The sequence below is a fragment of the Narcine bancroftii genome, chromosome 4, assembly GCF_036971445.1.
Source record: "Narcine bancroftii isolate sNarBan1 chromosome 4, sNarBan1.hap1, whole genome shotgun sequence".
NCBI lineage: Eukaryota > Metazoa > Chordata > Chondrichthyes > Torpediniformes > Narcinidae > Narcine > Narcine bancroftii.
Window position 1 is genome coordinate 201,990,660 of NC_091472.1, and position 18,897 is coordinate 202,009,556.

The 18,897-nt window shown below is 41.3% G+C and overlaps 1 protein-coding gene across 3 annotated transcripts in view; it reads right to left on the reverse strand.

The window, feature by feature from the left end:
- Positions 1-2,219: 2,219 nt before the first annotated feature.
- The window catches only part of LOC138761467 (phospholipase A2, minor isoenzyme-like), a 63,089-nt gene continuing 46,411 nt past the window's right edge, over positions 2,220-18,897 (reverse strand). For all 3 annotated transcript variants that reach the window (XM_069933661.1, XM_069933663.1, XM_069933662.1), the window contains exons 2-4: positions 16,663-16,819; positions 13,603-13,727; positions 2,220-2,394 (exon numbers count right to left, since the gene is read on the reverse strand). In XM_069933661.1, the coding sequence (XP_069789762.1) occupies positions 2,276-2,394; positions 13,603-13,727; positions 16,663-16,819 (401 nt within the window). In that variant the 3' untranslated portion in view covers positions 2,220-2,275. The remainder of the gene's footprint in view (positions 2,395-13,602; positions 13,728-16,662; positions 16,820-18,897) is intronic.

An 18,897-nucleotide genomic window follows, 5' to 3' on the forward strand; every position in this document is an offset into this window, starting at 1 on the left:
GTATGTGTGTTATGCCTGATTGTGTGTCTGCACATTTTGCACCGAGGACTGGAGAACGCTGTTTCATCGGGTTGTACTTGTACAATCAGATAACAATAAACTTGACTTGACATTGAGTTAGCTGTTTTTTAAGTTTGGATTGCCATTTCATGAGCAACAGTACCACTTAATATATCTTGGATCTTGTAATGCTGAGTTAAATGTCTGCCAATAGAGGCAGTCATTGGGCCTTACTGTTGGCAGTTCTATAATCATAGGAGTGGAGAAGGTGAAATAAACCCTGCTCCCAATTACCAGCCAGAGGCAAGGTGGGAAAATCATGTGCTTGAGGATTGAGTTCAAATCCCAATCACCACCCATCATGAAATGCTGATCTTTCAACATTTATTGAACAAATCCGATTGTGGCTGAAGTCTCAGGAATCAGTTAGAGGCACTGATAGCTGGAGATGCACAGGAGACTGGAGATGCTGAAATCTGGAGCAAAAAAACCCAACCTGCTGGAGGAACTCAGTGGGGTGAACAGCATCAATGGAGAATAAGCAGTGTGGACTTTCCAGACAAGGGAACTGAATTGGGAGTTTGCTTGAAATCAAGATTTAAAGAGGAAATCAGAGCATCCGGGAGAACCCCACACAGAAACAAGGAGAAAGTACATCCTCCACACAGACGGCACTGGAGTTCAGAATCAGACTTGGGTCACTGGAACTTGAGGCAGCAGCTCTACTGGCATTTAAACAAGAAAATCTGCAGATGCTGGGGTTATGTATTTTCTCAATATAATTTTTTAAATGTTAAATTTAGACATACAGCATGGTAACAGGCCCTTTCAGCCCATAAGTCCGTGCCGCCCAATTGCACTCAATTGACCTACAACCCATAATACGTTTTGAAGGGTGGAAGGAAACTGGAGCCCTGGAGGAAAACCTGCACAGACATAGGGAGAATGTACAAACTCCTTACAGACAGTATGGGATTTGAACCCTGGTCTTGTAGGAAGAAAGCAGAGAATAGTTGTGGAAGGAAAGTATTCTGCCTGAAGGTCGATGACTAGTGGAGTGTTCTGGAACATTACAAAATGATATAGACAGGATGCAGAGTTGGGCAGAAAAATAGCAGATGGGAGTTCAATCTGGGTAAGTGTGAGGTGATGCATTTTGGAAGGGCAAACCAGAAGGCTACAGGGTTAATGGTCGGATACTTACCAGTGTGGAGGAACAGAGGGACCTTAGGGTCCAAATCCATAGATCTCTCAAGGTTGCTGCAGGGGTTGATAGAATAATTAAGGACTATGGGATGCTGGGCTTCATTAATAGAGATTGAGTTCAGGAGTAGAGAGATCATGTTGCAACTCTACAAATCTCTGGTGAAACTACACTTGGAATATTGTGGTCAGTTCTGGTCACCTCATTATAGGAAGGATGTGGAAGCCATGGAGAGGATGCAGAGGAGATTTACCAGGATGTTGCCTGGAATGGAAAACAAGTTTTATGAAGCAATGTTAGTTGAGGTGGGACTTTTCTCTTTGGAGTGTAGAAGGATGAGAGGAGACTTGATAGAGGTCTACAAGATTATGAGAGGCATAGATAGGGTGCCCTGTTTCCCAGGGCAGGAATGGCAATGGCAAACACCAGAGGACATATGCACAAAGTTAGGGGAGGTAAGTTTAGGGGAGACATCAGGGGTAGGTTTTTACAGAGTTATGGGTGCCTGGAATTCCTTGGCTGGGATGGTGGTGGAGGCTGAAACATTAGGGGCATTTAAAAGACACTTAGGTGCATGGATGAAGGAAAAATAGAGGGTTACGGGATAGGGTTGGTTTAGTACATTTTTAGGGATATATGGGTCAGAAAAACCTCAAGGGCTTAATCTTTTCTTTCTCACACAGATTAGCACTTTGCTTTAAGCAGCAAGTGATCAGCATGGAAGTAATCATTGGGGATGGTGGGGTCAAGTGTTTGAAACCAAGTGGGAATCTGAGATCAGTGTGATTATAAACAGGAACTGCAAACATTGGGGACTATGGGATTATTAGTGCAGTATAAATGAGGAACAACAGTCGAATGTCATGGGATCGGCAATGTACACTATGCATTAGTCTCTTCCAAAACATAAATCAGTACCATACACTAGTCATTTAGGTTTTGAACAACTAAATTTAGAGTCCAATGGAATTCCTTTTCTGTTTGTATGTTAATTGTTTAATAATCAATGGACAAAGAAGCAGCAAAAATGCTTTATTAATATTTGTTTAGTCCTTAACTCTGCATCAATTCTCAGCAGTAGATATCCTTGTCCAGATTTTTATACTGGGGGTTATAAGGTGCCTGGGAAAAGCAGATTGCTGCGGTGCGATCGCAGTTACAAATAGCATCCTCACAGGGGTTATTCTTGCCTGGAAAAGATAAAGGAAGTGGTCAGAATTTGAATGTGCATCACATTACTTCATCACTTTCTTCAACTGTGAAAGTCTCACCTAATCCTGAAGACTGAAAGATGGCTTCTTGGGTACAGGCTATATGCAGTCATATTCCATGGCAGCACTCACCACATCAATCTAATCAGTCTGTTAGTGACCAAGTTTTTTTTAATTAGTTACAGCTGGGCTCTATTTATCCTCACTTAACTGTGAACCTTTCAGGGGCTGCAGTGGCCCCACGAGTCCATACCACCCAATTTACATCCCATTACCCTACACCCTAGTATGTTTTTATTGAAGAGTAGGAAGAAACCAAAGCCCTGAGAAAAAACCCACGGGGAGAATGTACAAAGCCCTTACAGACAGCGCAGGATTTGACCCCCAGTCCTGATCGCTGGTGCTGTAAAATCGTTGTGCTAACCACCAAGCCAAAAGTTCCACCCTGTTATATTTTATATTGTATACTAGCAGGATACCCGGCATTGCCTGGGAAATAAAACCCTCAGTTATTGACTAAATGGTTGAAACAAAATTCCCCAAAACCTTCATGGTAATTCTCAGCAGACTCTTGATGTCTGCTCATGGAATGCCTGGCAGCATCAGCACTGAGGTGGACTTGGCATTGTTCCTCAGTTTCCTGCTGTCTACTCCTTGCTTGTCTGGAAGCTTGAGCACTGAGTCAGGCCTGGTGTTGTTCTGTTTCCTGCTGCCTGCTCCTTGCCCATCTGGAGGCCTGAGCACTGAGATGGACCTATCACAGCTGTTCTGTTTCCTTCTGCCTGCTCCTTGTTTGTCTGGAGGCCTGAGCATTGAGACGTGCCTATCGCTGCTGTTCTGTTTCCTGCTGCCTGCTCCTTGCCTGTCTGGAGGCCTGAGGACTGAGATGGGCCTATCGCTGCTGTTCTGTTTCCTGCTGCCTGCTCTTTGCCTGTCTGGAGGCCTGAGCACTGAGACAGGCCTATCGCTGCTGTTCTGTTTCCTGCTGTCTGCTCCTTGCATGTCTGGAAGCACCAACAGTGAGGCGAGACTGATGTCCCTCTGCTGCCTCTTGCTTTCTCCTTTATCTAACACTACGGGCTTGTGAAGAGCTTCTGCCAATGTTACTTTACTTTTTTGGGCACATATTGAACTGGGTTTGGCCACTTATTTTTATTCTGAATGTACATTGATGCACAGCACTATATTTAATTGAGGTGTCCCTGGTGCATGTTCAATTTTTTTGAACTCTTGAACCTCAAATAACCTTAAAGGCTAAATTCAATGTGGTCATGACATTCAACATCAAATATTAGCACAATTATAGTAGACAGTAATGCAAGTCAGGGCTAGTAAATACTTGTATAAATAACAGTATTGCAAGTCAGTGCAAACTGGTCAAATAACACTTCTGAACATATGGACGTAGGTTAAATTCAATGTGGTCACGTCATTCAGCCTCAAATGTTACCCCTACTGAAACTCCTCGGACATTTCTAGAGTGCTCCATAGACTTGCATGGAGAACAAACAAACAGATATACAAGCACAAGTATATATTAGATAGTAAATTATATTTCATGTACATCTGGAATTATGTGCTGTGTATTATGTGTGACTGTAGTCTGGAGAAACAGTTTTGTCTGGTTGTATATGTAAAGTCAGATGATAATAAACTTGAACTTGATTTTCTAATTAACAATTATGCTAAATTGTTGCCTCTTGAGCTCATTGCCACTGTTAATTACTATTAATTACTCTACCTAATGTCAATTAACCTACCACAGATTTTCACACATCCAAGGCTCATTGCCAAACAAACTTTCCAGTCAACCCAGCGATAATATTGATTTTCATAGACGATAGTTAGATCCATGTTTTGCTGCTTCTTTAGGATTTTTACTTTGTATATTTTGGAAATAAACAAGTATTACTATTTGAAGAAATAGTATTTCTTATTGTGAGTCATGTTAAACTGACCAGCATCTTGGTTCTTCACTGGGTCAGTGAAAGGTCTAATGTACCAGATGTTCTTCATTGGAGCAGGCTATTTAGTCCTCATGTCTCTGCCAGGGTTTGAAAGTACATCCCATGTCATTGTTTTGTAATCCTGTAGATTACAGTTCACAATTTATCATCAAAATTCCTTCCATCATCTTCATAGTGTATTTCAGATCCTTAACAACCAATGAATGAAATATTTCTCTTCATAACTTTTTCACTCTATTATATCTGTTAAAAATGGATTTGGGGCAAATCCTCATCAAGTTCAAGTTTATTTATCATCCAATTGAACAGGTACAACTTGACGAAACAGCGTTCGCCACTTTCTTGGTGTAAAAACATGCAAACACTGAACCAAAGCACTTACAGACAAACAATACATATTTTTTAAAAAATAAATAGTAGTCTCATAAATAGATGAGCAGCTCATCTGTTGTTCTGCATTCTCACTGCCCGTGGGAAGAAACTGTTTCTCTGCCTGGTGGTGCTGTCTCTGATCCCCCTGTATATTTTTCCCAAGGGGGGGGGTAGCTTGAAGATGTGTGCTGATGAGATTTCTCAAAAAAATAAATACCTTTTTTAAAACCATTGGCTGAAGGGCGTTCCATTTCGATGAAATGTTGCTCTGCAATCTAGTTCCTTCAAATTTGAAATTTGTAACTATGTCACCTTTAGCCCATATATTACTCAACAAAGTCATTGAAAATGGAGTGTCATTAATTACACATGCATATTCAGTGCAAATGTAGGAAGACACATTTTACATTGCGTTCAAAGGTGATATACTTAAACCCATTAGATACAAAATGCCCTTTACATAGGCTTCAGGCATGTTGGTTATGATATAAATTAAAGGTAGGTAAGCAATAAGTAGCATTTATAGAAGTATTTCTTATTCTGAATGAACATATGCTATTCAGAAGCAAGAACTCAATGGGAAATGTGATCCATCGAATGACTAAAAAAGGTTAAAGGGAGAATTAAAAGAATTGGGTGGCACAGTTGGTGTAGCAGTTAATGCAAGGCTATTACTGCACCAGTGATCAAAACTTGACCCCACATCCACGAGGGTTTTCCCCGGGGGCTCTGGTTTCCTCCCACCCTTCAAAACATACCGGGGGTGTAGGTTGATTGGGTGTAATTGGGTGATGCAGACCATGGGCCGAAAGGGCCAGTTACCATGCTGTATTAAAATTTTTAATTTAAAAATACTTATGTTACCAAGAACAGTAGTAACCGGAATATTATGAATATTTTATAAACCAAACAAAGGATGACTAAAAAATTGAGAGAGGAAGAAAATGGAATGTGAGAGTAAGTAATTAAACACAAGAGCTTCCGCACCTACTTGAAAATTATGAAAAGAACAGCAAAAATCATTGTTTGCCCCTTGAGGGGCAGAGGAGAGATGAAAATGAATGAGTAGCTAAACTAATATTATGCAGATGTGGAGAACCGAGCAGCCGCACAGCTGGACAGGCAGAATTGTTGTACCAAGCAGCCAGCACAGAATGGTGTGGGCTCCCCTTTGCCCAGGAAAAGCCTGCATTTGCAGACTCGCATGAGTTGATGGAGCACGTTGCTTCCCTGCTGGCATGTTGCCAGAAACAATGACTGCAGTACGCTAACTTCACTCCCCTTTATGAGGCACCCTCATATCACTCTCCTTTATGAAGCGAGCTGACATCTCTCCCCTTTATGAGGTGCTGACATCACTTCCTTTGTGAGGCGTGCTGACATCACTCCCTTTGTGAGGTGTGCTGACATCACTCCCCTTTATGAGGTGCTGACATCACTCCCCTTTATGAGGGGTGTGATTCTTTAAAATAAAAACCAGTTGGTAGTTGACTCTTCTCTGTTGTTTCTTGAGCTCTGCAGTTAGTCCCACTAAATTGGTGACTCTGATGGGTGAAACAAGTGAGAAAGCCTGCAGAATGGATGCCATTACTACGCTGCACACGGTGGCTTTGAAACTGCCCACCTTCTGGCCTCACAGACCACGTCCATGGTTCCAGCAGGCCGAGGCCAGGTTCCACATTAGGAACAGAACAAATGAAACCACCAAATTCTGGCATGTAGTCACCTCATTAGATGAAGATTCTGCTGCCAAGGTAGATGATTTTATAAACAACCCGCCTGAGGAGGATCCTCCTCACAACTTTCAGCATGTCTGACCTGAAAGGAGGCACACGCTTACTCCACCTTGACGATTTGGGTGACAGAAGGTCATCAGAACTGATGAATGAATGAAATGCTTGTGTTAGCAGATGGCCATTTCAATTGCTTAATATTCAAGTCAGCTTCTTGGAATGGCTCAATCGTGACATCGCCCTGCTGCTCTCTTCTGCTGACTTCTCCAAACCAAAGAAAGTGCCGAGGGAGGCAGACAGACTTCACAGGGTACCTCGGCCTCCCGTGGCAAAGTTTCAACAGGTCACCTTGGACAGTTAAGTCAATGCAGCCACTAGCGATGGCTACCAAGGAAGAAAATCCCATTGTAGAACAGCGAGTGGTGTTTCTACCACAGAAAGTGGGGCAGGAATGCGCATCGTTGTGTGCCACCGTGCAGTTACATGGTTGACTCCCAGGGAAATGACAACACCAACCGCCACTGATGGCCTCGGTGGTTGGCGACCAGACTGGTCTGTTATATGCCACTGATCAGCCCATGGGATGCAAACTGCTAGTCAACACCAGAGCTCAGTTCAGTATCTTCCCATCATCCTCTTACGAGTTGGAATCTCGAGTGCCTCAAGCTGACTTGTGTGCTATCAATGGCACTACGACTAGCAGTTACAGTACCTAGTCAATACAACTGGTATTAGGTGACACAGCTTACTGCTGGACTTTCAATACTAGCGGCCGTAGGACAGCCCATTTTGGGAACGGACTTCCTGAGGAGACATGACTTGTTGGTAGATGTGAAAGGGCATCATTTGGTCCATGCCACCACATTCCAAACATGCCTACTTTCTTCAGGTCATCTGCTGGCAACACTGCTATGTGTGCAAACACCACTGATGATTCTGTGAACTTATTAGCAGAGTTTTTTAAAATACTTACACCAGATTTCCATTTAGTCTCTCCACATCATGGAACAGCACTACATAACCACCACTGGCCCTCCCCTACATTCCAAGGCACACAGACTTCCCCTTGACCAGCTACTACAGGCCAAAAAAGAGTTCAAAACTATGGAGGAACTAGACATCATCCAAAGGTCTAATCGTCCTTGGGCATTGCCACTCCATATGGTTCCCAAAGCATCCGGTGGCCTAAGACCTTGTGGTGATTACCGACGCCTCAATGGTGCAACAGGCAGCCAGGTATCCAATACCACACATTCAAGATTTTGCCACCAACCTCCATGGCAAATGTATCTTCTCGAAGGTAGACAATAAAACGTTACCACTAAATCCCTGTCCACCCAGATGACATCCCTAAACTGGCCATTATTACTCCATTTGGTCTTTGAGTTTCTGAGGATGTCTTTTGGCCTTAAGAATGCAGATCAGACATTCCAATGTTTAATGGACACCATCATGAGAGATTTACCTTTCCTTTTCGTCTACCTTGATGACATCTTAGTGGCCAGTGAGTCAACACAAGAGCACGATGGACACCTGTGATAATTGTTCCAGAGGTTTCAGGATTTTGGCCTTTCAACCTTGCAAAGTGTGCATTTGCCAAACACACAATTGATATTTTGGGACACAAAATTTTGAACACAGGCATAACCCCACTTCCAGATAAAGTATCAGCCATTTGGGCCTTCCCAAAGCTCACTACAGTTACAGGGCTACAAGAATTCCTGGGAATACTTAACTTTTATAACAGGTTCATCCCAGCAGCTGCCAGGATCATGAAGCCATTGTTCCACATCCTCACCGGCAATCCTAAAAACTGCTCTGGACTAGTAAAAGTAAAAGAGGCGCTTTCAAAGGTAACCATGTTGGCCCACCCCCATATGCACATCCCACTTGGCTCATGTCAGATGCATCAGACATTGCCATGGGGGTGGTCCTAGAACAAAAGATCGGCACTCACTGGCAACCTCTGGCATTTTTCAGCCACTACCTACGCCCACCTGAATGAAAGTACAGCGGTTTTGAGTGGGAGTTGTTAGCGCTTTATCTGGCCATCAAACATTTCAGATATTTTCTCAAGGGCAGGCATCTTACTGCCTTTACTGACCATAAGCCTCTAACATTTGCCCTTGCCAAGATTATGGATCCCTAGTCGGCACATCAACAGAGACTTCTAGCCTATATTTCTGAATTTACCTCTGATGTGCGACATTTGTCCAGTAAAGACAATGTTGTAGCTGATGCCTTGTCAAGTATAGTGGTCAATGTGATTACAGGAGGGCTGGATCTCCAGCCTCTCACAATAGCCCAACAAGAGGACCAGGAGGTACAAGCTTTCCGTACAGCTATTACAGACCTGCTCTTAGCTGGCGTTCCATTGGGTCCTGACCAGGTGAACATATTTTGTGATATTTCAACCAACCACCAATGAACAATCATCCCACTGTCTTTGCAGGGGAAACTTTTCAACCACATTCACGGCCTATCCCATCCATCTGTCTGCACAACTGTCAAGTTTACGTCCTCAAACTATATCTGGCATGGCTTAAGGAAGCAGGACACTCACTGAGCACGAATATGCCTCTCCTGCCAGACAGCTAAGGACCAACTGCACACCTACGACCTTCAGCATATACACATAGACATTGTGGGCCCGCTGCCCATGTCCAGAGGTCAACAGTATATACTAGCAATGGTTGACCGTTTTACCCGCTGGTCAGAAGTTACATGAATGATGGACATCACGGCTGAAACATGTGCTCGGACTTTTCTCGACCTGGGTTGCTCGATTCGGAGTACCTATCCATCTAACCTCTAACAGGGGAACTCAATTTAAACCTTGTAGGCAAATCTGGTGAGACTTTGTGGTGTACAATTACACCATATTACAGCAAACCACCCGCAGGCTAATGGGCAAGTGGAACATTTCCCCGGCATCTGAAACAAGCCTTGCGGGGAAGAATTAACGGGCCTCAGTGGGCAGATGAGTTACTGTGGGTGCTGCTGGGTATTAGAATGGCACCTAAGGATGACCTGGAGACCTCTTCAGCAGAATTAGTTTACGGCGCTCCACTCCTAGTACCGGCAGACATCACTCTTTCTCCAGCCAAATTTAGATCCTTGGTTACAGAGGAATTACAAGAACTAAGGAATAAGATGGGTTCCCTGGCTCCAGTTCCAGCAACTCATTATGGATCACTGCCTATACACGTTCCTGCTGCTCTCAACTCTACATCTTGCGTCTTTGTTCAACATCCATCTCACGCTATACTCCTACAGCAACCTTACAAGGGGCCTTATAAACTGCTGCAGGATCTATGGTGCTATTGGACATTGGTGGCTGACCAGAACTTTTTACACGAGACAGACTGAAACCTGCACAAATGGAAATTGCTGAATCTGTACATGCCCCACCTCCCAAGCGCCAGGGATGCCCTCCTAAAATACCCAAAGTTGTGATATTGGAGCCATGCAACTACCCTTCTTTGCCCAAGAGAAGCCTGCATTTGCAGACCTGTGTGAGTTGACATCACACCCCTTTATGAAGCACGCTGACATCACTCCCCTTTATGAGGCGCTGACATCACTCCCCTTTGTGAAGCGCGCTGACATCACTCCCCTTTATGAGGCGCGCTGACATCACTCCCTTTGTGAGGCGTGCTGACATCACTCCCTTTGTGAGGCGTGCTGACATCACTCCCTTTGTGAGGTGTGCTGACATCACTCCCCTTTATGAAGCATTGACATCACTCCCCTTTATGAGGCGCTGACATCACTCCCCTTTATGAGGCACACTGAGATCACTCCCCTTTAGAAAGCACACTGACATCACTCCCCTTTATGAGGCGCGCTGACATCACTCCCCTTTATGAGGCACACTGACATCACTCCCCTATATGAGGCACACTGACATCACTCCCCTTTATGGAGCGCGCAATTGTTTAAAATAAAGAACAGTTGGTAGTTGACTCTTTTCTGGCAGCTGTGTTTCTTGAGCACTTCAGTTAGTCCCACTAAACATATATCATTAAAACCTGAAAACACAAGATATTCTTGAGACACATAAACTGTACATATATACAATGTCCAGATGTAGCAAACTGATTACAGTAAAATCCCCAGTATGCTTGTGTGTTACATGATTGGCGAACTAACCGCTGGAGGTGGGTGGGTGCCAATTTAAACTTTCATATTTTTTTACCTATTCTGCAATTTTTTTTGCCGGTTGCTTGGGGCTGCTGGCTTTATGTATTCCTGATAACGGGGATTTTACTGTACATTCTACATCCAAACAGGTGTAAGGGTTGAAACCTTGTGTTTGTGATTTATGGTTATTTTATGACTTTCCCTTTAAGAAATGTTTGTTTTGTAGTGTTACCATAGTTACTATGACATCATATGTGATGATATTCGTGCAGATCGGGAATTCCCTTTGTCACAGAGTATATAGATATGTTTTTGGGAGATAAATTGGAACAGGTTTGTTAGAGTAGGTTACATACAAACACTTTACAACAGATCTTACTTGAAATAATAGCTAATACTAATACTAATGCTAATACTAGACATATCAGGGCCTCACAGATTTTGCAAGAGATTTGAAGAGTGCTCAAGACACTTCACTAATGGATTGTTGTTTACCACAGGCAACAGATGAAAGAGCATATCGGAGTCACTGCTGTCTGGAAGAGAGCTTGCTGATCTAAGAGGGTCATAAGGTTTTGCAAGCAGAGAGAGTCAAAGAGGTTTTTCTCTGTGTGTGTGTGTGTGTGTGAGAGAGAGAGAGAGAGAGAGAGAGAGATGGAGACACAGAGATCACTTGTACAGTGTTACAGCCAGCAGAAGTAGCTGGGACTGATATAGGACAAGCTGGCAAGTTTATGGAAAGCCCATTTGTAAGACGGCCTAGTCAAAGACCTTGTGGTTCATGCAAAGGAAAGGACTGGCTGTCTAATGTTTCACTTGAAATAAGAGAAACAAAAAGGCACTCTGTGGTGACCTGAAAGAAAGAGGTTATCATCTGGAGAACCCTGACAGGGCAAGTTTCATCAGCAAGACACTGAAATGGCTGATGGAAGTGCATCAGTTGTGGATGTCCTGGAACAACAAATCTCTCTCTCTAAACCAACAAGAACCTTCCTGAGTGGTAACCATATACCTTTCAAGCACCAAAGCCTGGTGAACTTTATAAATGTTAAATTCTGTGCACAGTATAAGAATTGGCTGCAACCAGTGAACTTGGAGGAATGAGAAGTGAGATTGGACTGTGAAGAAAATAACTTTTCTGAACTTACACACACATTACATACACTTGCACTTAGAATTAGAAGGGGGTTAAGTTAGGTTAAGTAAGTCAATAGCGATAAGTTAATTATAGCAATAATTATCTTCATGTTTAAAGATAATTAAAAGCAACTTTCGTTTAAGTAACCATTTGTATTGGTAAATATCTATTGCTGTTGGGTTTATGGGTCCTCTGGGCTTGTAACACCTCATTCTTGGAAGAACCATGGAGGAGGTGTAAGGTCAGAATACATTTCTTTGAATTCATTTTTATCTTCTTAATCATTACTTATCATCTTAATTCATCTTATAATCTTATATCGTTATTATACAGAATGCTTTATTTACTCAAGTTATGAAAATGTCAATGCGAACATATTCAAAATGCTTTTGTTTAATCAACGAAAAATTAAAGCTACTTAAAGATGCAATTACAAAGTTTGATTTATTTGGATTGATAAGATGCAATTCAGAATATTGATGCTTATGTTTCCTTGAAGATGATATTTTAAAAATTGGGAAATATTAGAAGCTAGGAAATGTCTATAACAGGTACATATAATACAACATACTTAAGTTAGGTTATTCACTAATCTAAGAAAAATAAAATAGTATATTTTTTAAATGATAAGCAATTTAATGTTGATATGAGAGTGATTTCTTTGTGCTTGTTGAAAAGCCACAGATTTTTACCATTAGCAGTGGTTCTCAACATTTTTCTTTCCACTCACATTACCACTTTAAGTATTCCCAATGCCATTGATGCTCTGTGATTAGTAAGGGATTGCTTAAGGTGGTAAGTGGGTGGAAAGAAAAAGTTTGAAAACCACTGTTTTAATCGTCCCTAAATGACTTGTTATGTGCATGGTTTCATAACTCTAAAGGAAATGGGCCAATGACAATTTTTCTCAAGCCGAATATTTCAGTAACAATTGAGTCTAGAGCAGTGATTCTCAACCTTCCCTTCCCATTCAATTCCTTACTAATCACAGAGCACCAATGGCATAGGGAATACTTAAAGTGGAATGTGAGTGGAAAGAAAAAGGTGGAGAAGCAGTGATTTAGAGTTTTCAATGAGAGAATAGAAACCTTTCTAAAATTGTACAACAGATCCATACCAAAGGACAGATGCATTGGTCTTGTAAACTGTGCATCATCAATGCATTAATTAGTCAGGGTCCTCAGACGGCAGGGCCATATCATAAGGAGGGATTGAGGATATTGGACATATCCTCTCTGGTGTTTAAAACAGAATTTTAAAAATAATATTGGTACTGAGTATTGTTGGAAAAGAGTGTAACAGAGAGTGCACTTTTACAAAAGTAGCACTCAACAAATCAAAGATGAATCTTTTTATTTGGATAATAATTCAGTTCTGCATTCATTTTAGAGTTTGCAAGTAAAGAAAATAGAACCATTTAAGTAAAATATCTTTCAGATAAAATTCAAAAAAAATGTTCCTGGTTTCCATCGAAGGCAACAATTTTTAAATAGGTGGTTTTCAGTACCAGTCTTTTTTTTAAAAAAATGAAACTCAGATTAACAAATCGGCAGGAAGAGATATGAGGTGTGCTTTGTGACAATCTTAAGAGGACGGCATCCTTTATGAGGCAGCTGTCCTTATGACAATTCAGAGACAGGGTACATCATGCTACATTTACTATATTGTATAGATCGTGTACCTGCTCAATTCCCAGGCAAAATTCTTCACCATAATTATTATACAAACATTAATTTGAATCTATGCTGCCTTAACCTATGCCCTGACCTTGTTTTCCAGTGAATAAACATCACTGAAGATCATTTCTGCAGGTGTGACAAGGCTGGATACTTACCACTGCAAGTGATCTTGTTCTTTGAGCAAGAATGGGAATAAAGTTCAATGTATGGGCTGTCTATCAGAAATCTGCATTCTTCTTCTTTTGCCCGGTGATAGCATTGATCGTGATTTAGGCAACACCTGGAAAGAAAAAAGAAACAAATTGAATGTAATGAGAACTAGATCAAATCTAATATTTCCAGTAACTGACAATGACTCAGGCTAGTTTCATCATACTTCGATGATATCTTTGGAGCTCAGCAATAAGTCATTGATGAAGAGTCTACACCACATTGGTTGTCTCTTCAGGAATCCATATTTGGATAGTCTCCAGGTGGTACTATAATGTACTGCTTTAGAAATGCATGTGTCCAAATTGCTGAGTTAAAAGAAAAAATAGTTGTATCGATAGTTGCCCTTCATGATTTTAAGATATTACAGACCATTTTAGTATCAATGAAGATCAGAGTCTTTCAGTGTTGTCATTGTTTAAATACTGTACAGTAAATGAAATGGGAAGGCCGGTTTGTGCACAAAGGCTCCCTGCTGATTCTAGTAAAATGCACCTGAGGAGTTGCTCTGCTCTCCACTTTTAACTCTTCCATTGTGACTCTTACAAAACTGGCCTCTTTTGCAGAGTATAGCCTACTACTTGTTCTGTAATCTACCCGATGAGGCTTGCTGTCAAAGCTTCCTCAGTTTATGCTCCAGGAAGTTGCTTAGAATATTGAATTATACTCAAGATGTGACATAGATTTCTTGCTGAGGTCATTTTTTGACCCTTGATTAACCCCTCACATGGCTTCAAATCTCCTTGTGACACCTAAAAATGTATCCTCAAGTCAATAAATACACTTAAATTTTGAAGAAATTACCAGGGATCAATTGAGACAGTTCACCAATGAGAAAGGAATCTGTCCTTAGTTGATTTATGTGACTGCATCCATCAATATGGTTGATTCTTAACAGCCTCCTTTGTTCAGGGGAAATTAGCTATGGACACTGAATGCTGGCGTTGCCAGCAATGTCCAGTTCATGGAAATGTAGAAGCTTAAAAAGAAAATTATCTACAGATTAGGAAAAGCATGTTTTGACATGTTGGGCCACACTGATAAAACAAAAGCTACTGCCTCTCACTTAAAATGTCAATTTTCTATGAGACAAGTCCAAACCGTTTGATTTGCAAATTGAGCTATGGTGTGCAAAACTATGTGTTCCTGACAACTTGCATGTTCATAAATGGTGGGGACCTTGAACTACTGACTTAATAACATTGATGTAATACTTTGTAGGTGTGTTTCTTTAATTATGAACGAGCTTCATTCATCCTCAAACTATTTAAGCCATGACAGTTATCAAGTTTTTTTGGTTCTGGCTCAAGATCCAAACTCCATGATGTAATGCAGAACATGCACATCAGGTGCACCTTGGGTATGATTGAAGTTTGATAAGTTCTATCTAGAATAACTGTCACAAGACACAGGAGCCTCAAGGTGTTTATTCTAATAGCAAAGAATTCACTTTAGATAGTGATTACGTTGCATTTGTGATGATGTCGCTACATTCTCATTTGTACTTTTATCCTCAATTACAGACTTGGACCATCTTCCTTGCATTAATTTCATTGTAAAGTTGCTTGGTGCAGTTTTAAGAACAGGTGTTGCTGCTTCCCAAGAAGGCCATCGGTCTGTAGCTCTCCCCGCCTCCCTTCAATCTGAACGATAGGAGCCGCACTAAATGGACAGACCGAGCTTGCAGTTGGATGTCTAGACCTTCAAGGCCCATTTTCAACTTTTTGTCTTTGCACCCATAGAATCAAGAGAATGTAAGAAGCCTTCATTAAAAGTCAAATGCTTTTTTGCTTTCTTTTGATTTTCTTTCCAAAATTAAGGAAAGAAGATGTAGGGATGGGGAACAAGGGAGGCAGGGTGGAGAAGATAACAGAAACCAGAGAAATGTTAATGCTGTCTAGTTGGAGGGTGCCCAGACTGATATGGGATGTTGTTTGTCCAATTTGTGGATGGTCTAGTTGGGCAGTGCATGAGACCACGGACAGACATATTGATATTGGAATGGGGTGAGGAATTGAAATGGGTTGCCATTAGGAAATCCCTGCTATTGCAATGGACAGAGCAAAGGTGCTGAATGATAACCCTGCAGATTCATAAGTGAAGTGATGCCTCACTTGGAAGGAATGCACCAAGCAATTTTACAGTGAAATTAATGCAAGGAAGATGGTCCAAGTCTGTAATTGAGGATAAAAGTACAAATGAGAATGTAGCGACATCATCACAAATGCAACGTAATCACTATCTAAAGTGAATTCTTTGCTATTAGAATAAACACCTTGAGGCTCCTGTGTCTTGTGACAGTTATTCTAGATAGAACTTATCAAACTTCAATCATACCCAAGGTGCACCTGATGTGCATGTTCTGCATTACATCATGGAGTTTGGATCTTGAGCCAGAACCAAAAAAACTTGATAACTGTCATGGCTTAAATAGTTCAAGGATGAATGAAGCTCGTTCACAATTAAAGAAACACACCAGCAAGGTATTACATCAATGCTATTAAGTCAGTATTTCAAGGTCCCCACCATTTATGAACATGCAAGTTGTCAGGAACACATAGCTTTGCACACCATAGCTCAATCTGCAAATCAAACGGTTTGGACTTGTCTCATAGAAAATTGACATTTTAAGTGAGAGCCTCTAATGGTGGTGAGGGAGGAGGTGTGGGATACAGACTCATCCAGGTTTCTGGCTGCTCCTTTAAGGCTTTAACTTTCGGAGGGCATCAATGGAACCAGATCCAACAAATATCATAATTCTGTCTCTCAGGAGCATGCATGCTACTGATCAAGGGGTGAATGCTGGATTCAAGTGGGAACCCTATTCAAGGCCACAAGGATTTGATTACAGTTATTGTTAATCCTGCAGGAAACCTAATGAGAGCAAAACTCATTGCTTTCCTCTTCAGCTTATGAGGCAGGCAATTCCTACACAACTAACTATTCATACAAATTTAGATTGAGATGGTGTAGAGACAATTGCTTATTGGGATTAATTAACATACTTGTCCAACTCGTCTACAGTTTTTCCAGAGCCACCAAACCCACAGTTACATCCATAATTATTGAAGTCCAGGATGGGATCACTGTCAGGAAGTACACACTTGATCATCATTCTGAATTGCCAGATAGCATAAGGTGAAACATTGGCGCTTGCAACAGCTGTGAAGAGACATAGAGTAAATTTAGAACCATAGAACATTATAGCACAGAAAAAGGCCCCTTCAGCCCTTATAGTCTGTGCCAAACCATTTGTTTGCCTAGTCTCATTGACTTGAAGCCAGTCCATAGCCCTCCATACCTCTCCCATCCATGTACCTATCCAAATCCTTAAATGTTAAAATTGAGCCCGCATTCACCACTTCAGCTGGAAGCTCATTCTACACTCTCTGTGTGAAGAAGTTCCACCTCATGTTCCTCCTAAACTTTTCCCCTTTCACCCTAAACCCATCTTCTCTGGAGTGAATCTCACCTACCATCAGTGGTAAAAGCCTATCTATATTTACTCTGTCTATCCCCCTCAGAATTTTAAATACCTCTATCAAATCTCCCCTCATTCTTCTACACTCCAGGGAATAAAGTTCCCTGTTTAACTTTTCCCTTTAACTCAGTTCCTGAAGTCTGGGCAACATCCTAGTAAAACTTCTCTGCACTCTTTCTAACTTATTGATATAATTCCTTTAGTTAGGTGACCAAAACTGCACACAATACTTCAATGTCTTATACAACTTTACCATAGCATCCCAACTCCTATACTCAATACTTTGGTTTATAACGATCAATATGCCAAAAGCTTTCTTTACAACCCTATCTACCAGTGACCCCACTTTCAGGGAAAGTATCTGTATTCCCAGGTTCCTCTGTTCTACCACACTCAGTGCCCGACCATTCACCGTGTATGTCCTTTCTTGGTTTGTCCTTCCAACATCCAACACCTCACACTTGTCTGCATTAAACTCTATCTGCCATTTTTTAGCCCATTTTTCCAGCTGGTCCAGATCGCTCTTCAAGATTTGAAAATCTTCAAACAACACTGTTCCCTGAGGCACACCACTAATCACAGGCCTCCGGTCTGAGAAGCAATCATTCACCACTACTCTCTGGCTTCTGTCCAGCCATTGTCAACTCCTCTTCACTACTTCACCATGAATACCTAGAGCCCGAACCTTCTTGACTAACCTCCCATGGGGACCTTGTCAAAGGCCTTACTAAAGTCCACAACTGTGGGCAGCACTTTTGGCATAGCGGTTAGCGCAACACCTTTACAGCGCCAGCAATCAAAACCGGGGTTTGAATCCCATGTAACTGGGTGTAAATTGGGCAGCACGAACCCGTGGGCTGAAATGGCCTGTTACTGTGCCGTATGTTGAAATTTAATTTTAAAACCTTCCTTCGTTAACTCTCTTGGTAACCCAACAAACTCTACAAGATTGGTTAAACACAACCTACCACACATGTTGACTATCCCTAATGAAGTTCTGGCTATCCAAATTATTGTATATCTGATCTCTTAGAACACCTTCCAATAATTTACCTACTACTGAAGTCAGGCCCACTGGCCTATAATTTCCAGGGTTACTTTTAGAACCTTTTTTAAACTATGGAACAATGTGAGATGCCCTCCAATTCTCCGGCACCACACCTCTGGCTAAGGACATTTTAAATATTTCTGCCAGAGTCCCTGTAATTTCTACACTATTCCCTTAAAGTCTGAGGGAATATCTTGTCAGGCCCTGGGGATTTATCCACCCTTATTTGTTTTAAGACAGCAAGCACTTACTCCTCTTTAAATGACTTCACTGCTTGTTTGCCTTATTTCCCACGAGTTTGTGTCTGTTTCCTGAGTAGATGGGGAAAAAAATTAGTTCTCCCCCACCTCTTTTGGCTCCATACATTGATGACCACTCTGATCTTCAGGGGGACCAATTTTGTCCCTTACTACCCTTTTGCTCTTTTCTTTTAAATTTTTTTTAGTTTAACAGAAGCCTTTACACAAGGTATATTAATGATAACAAATCAATTCATATATATATATATTTATGTCACATATCAATTGAAAATTAGAAGCATAACCATGATTATTACATTAACATTTCATTCAGGACATCAAATTCTATAATTATAATAATTACACAATTAAATCACAACTTGTATTATGTCAAAAATCCATACTGAATACAAAAATTATACAAGTAATACACATAAAATTCCCTTACATAAGATATTTTATACTTCTCTGA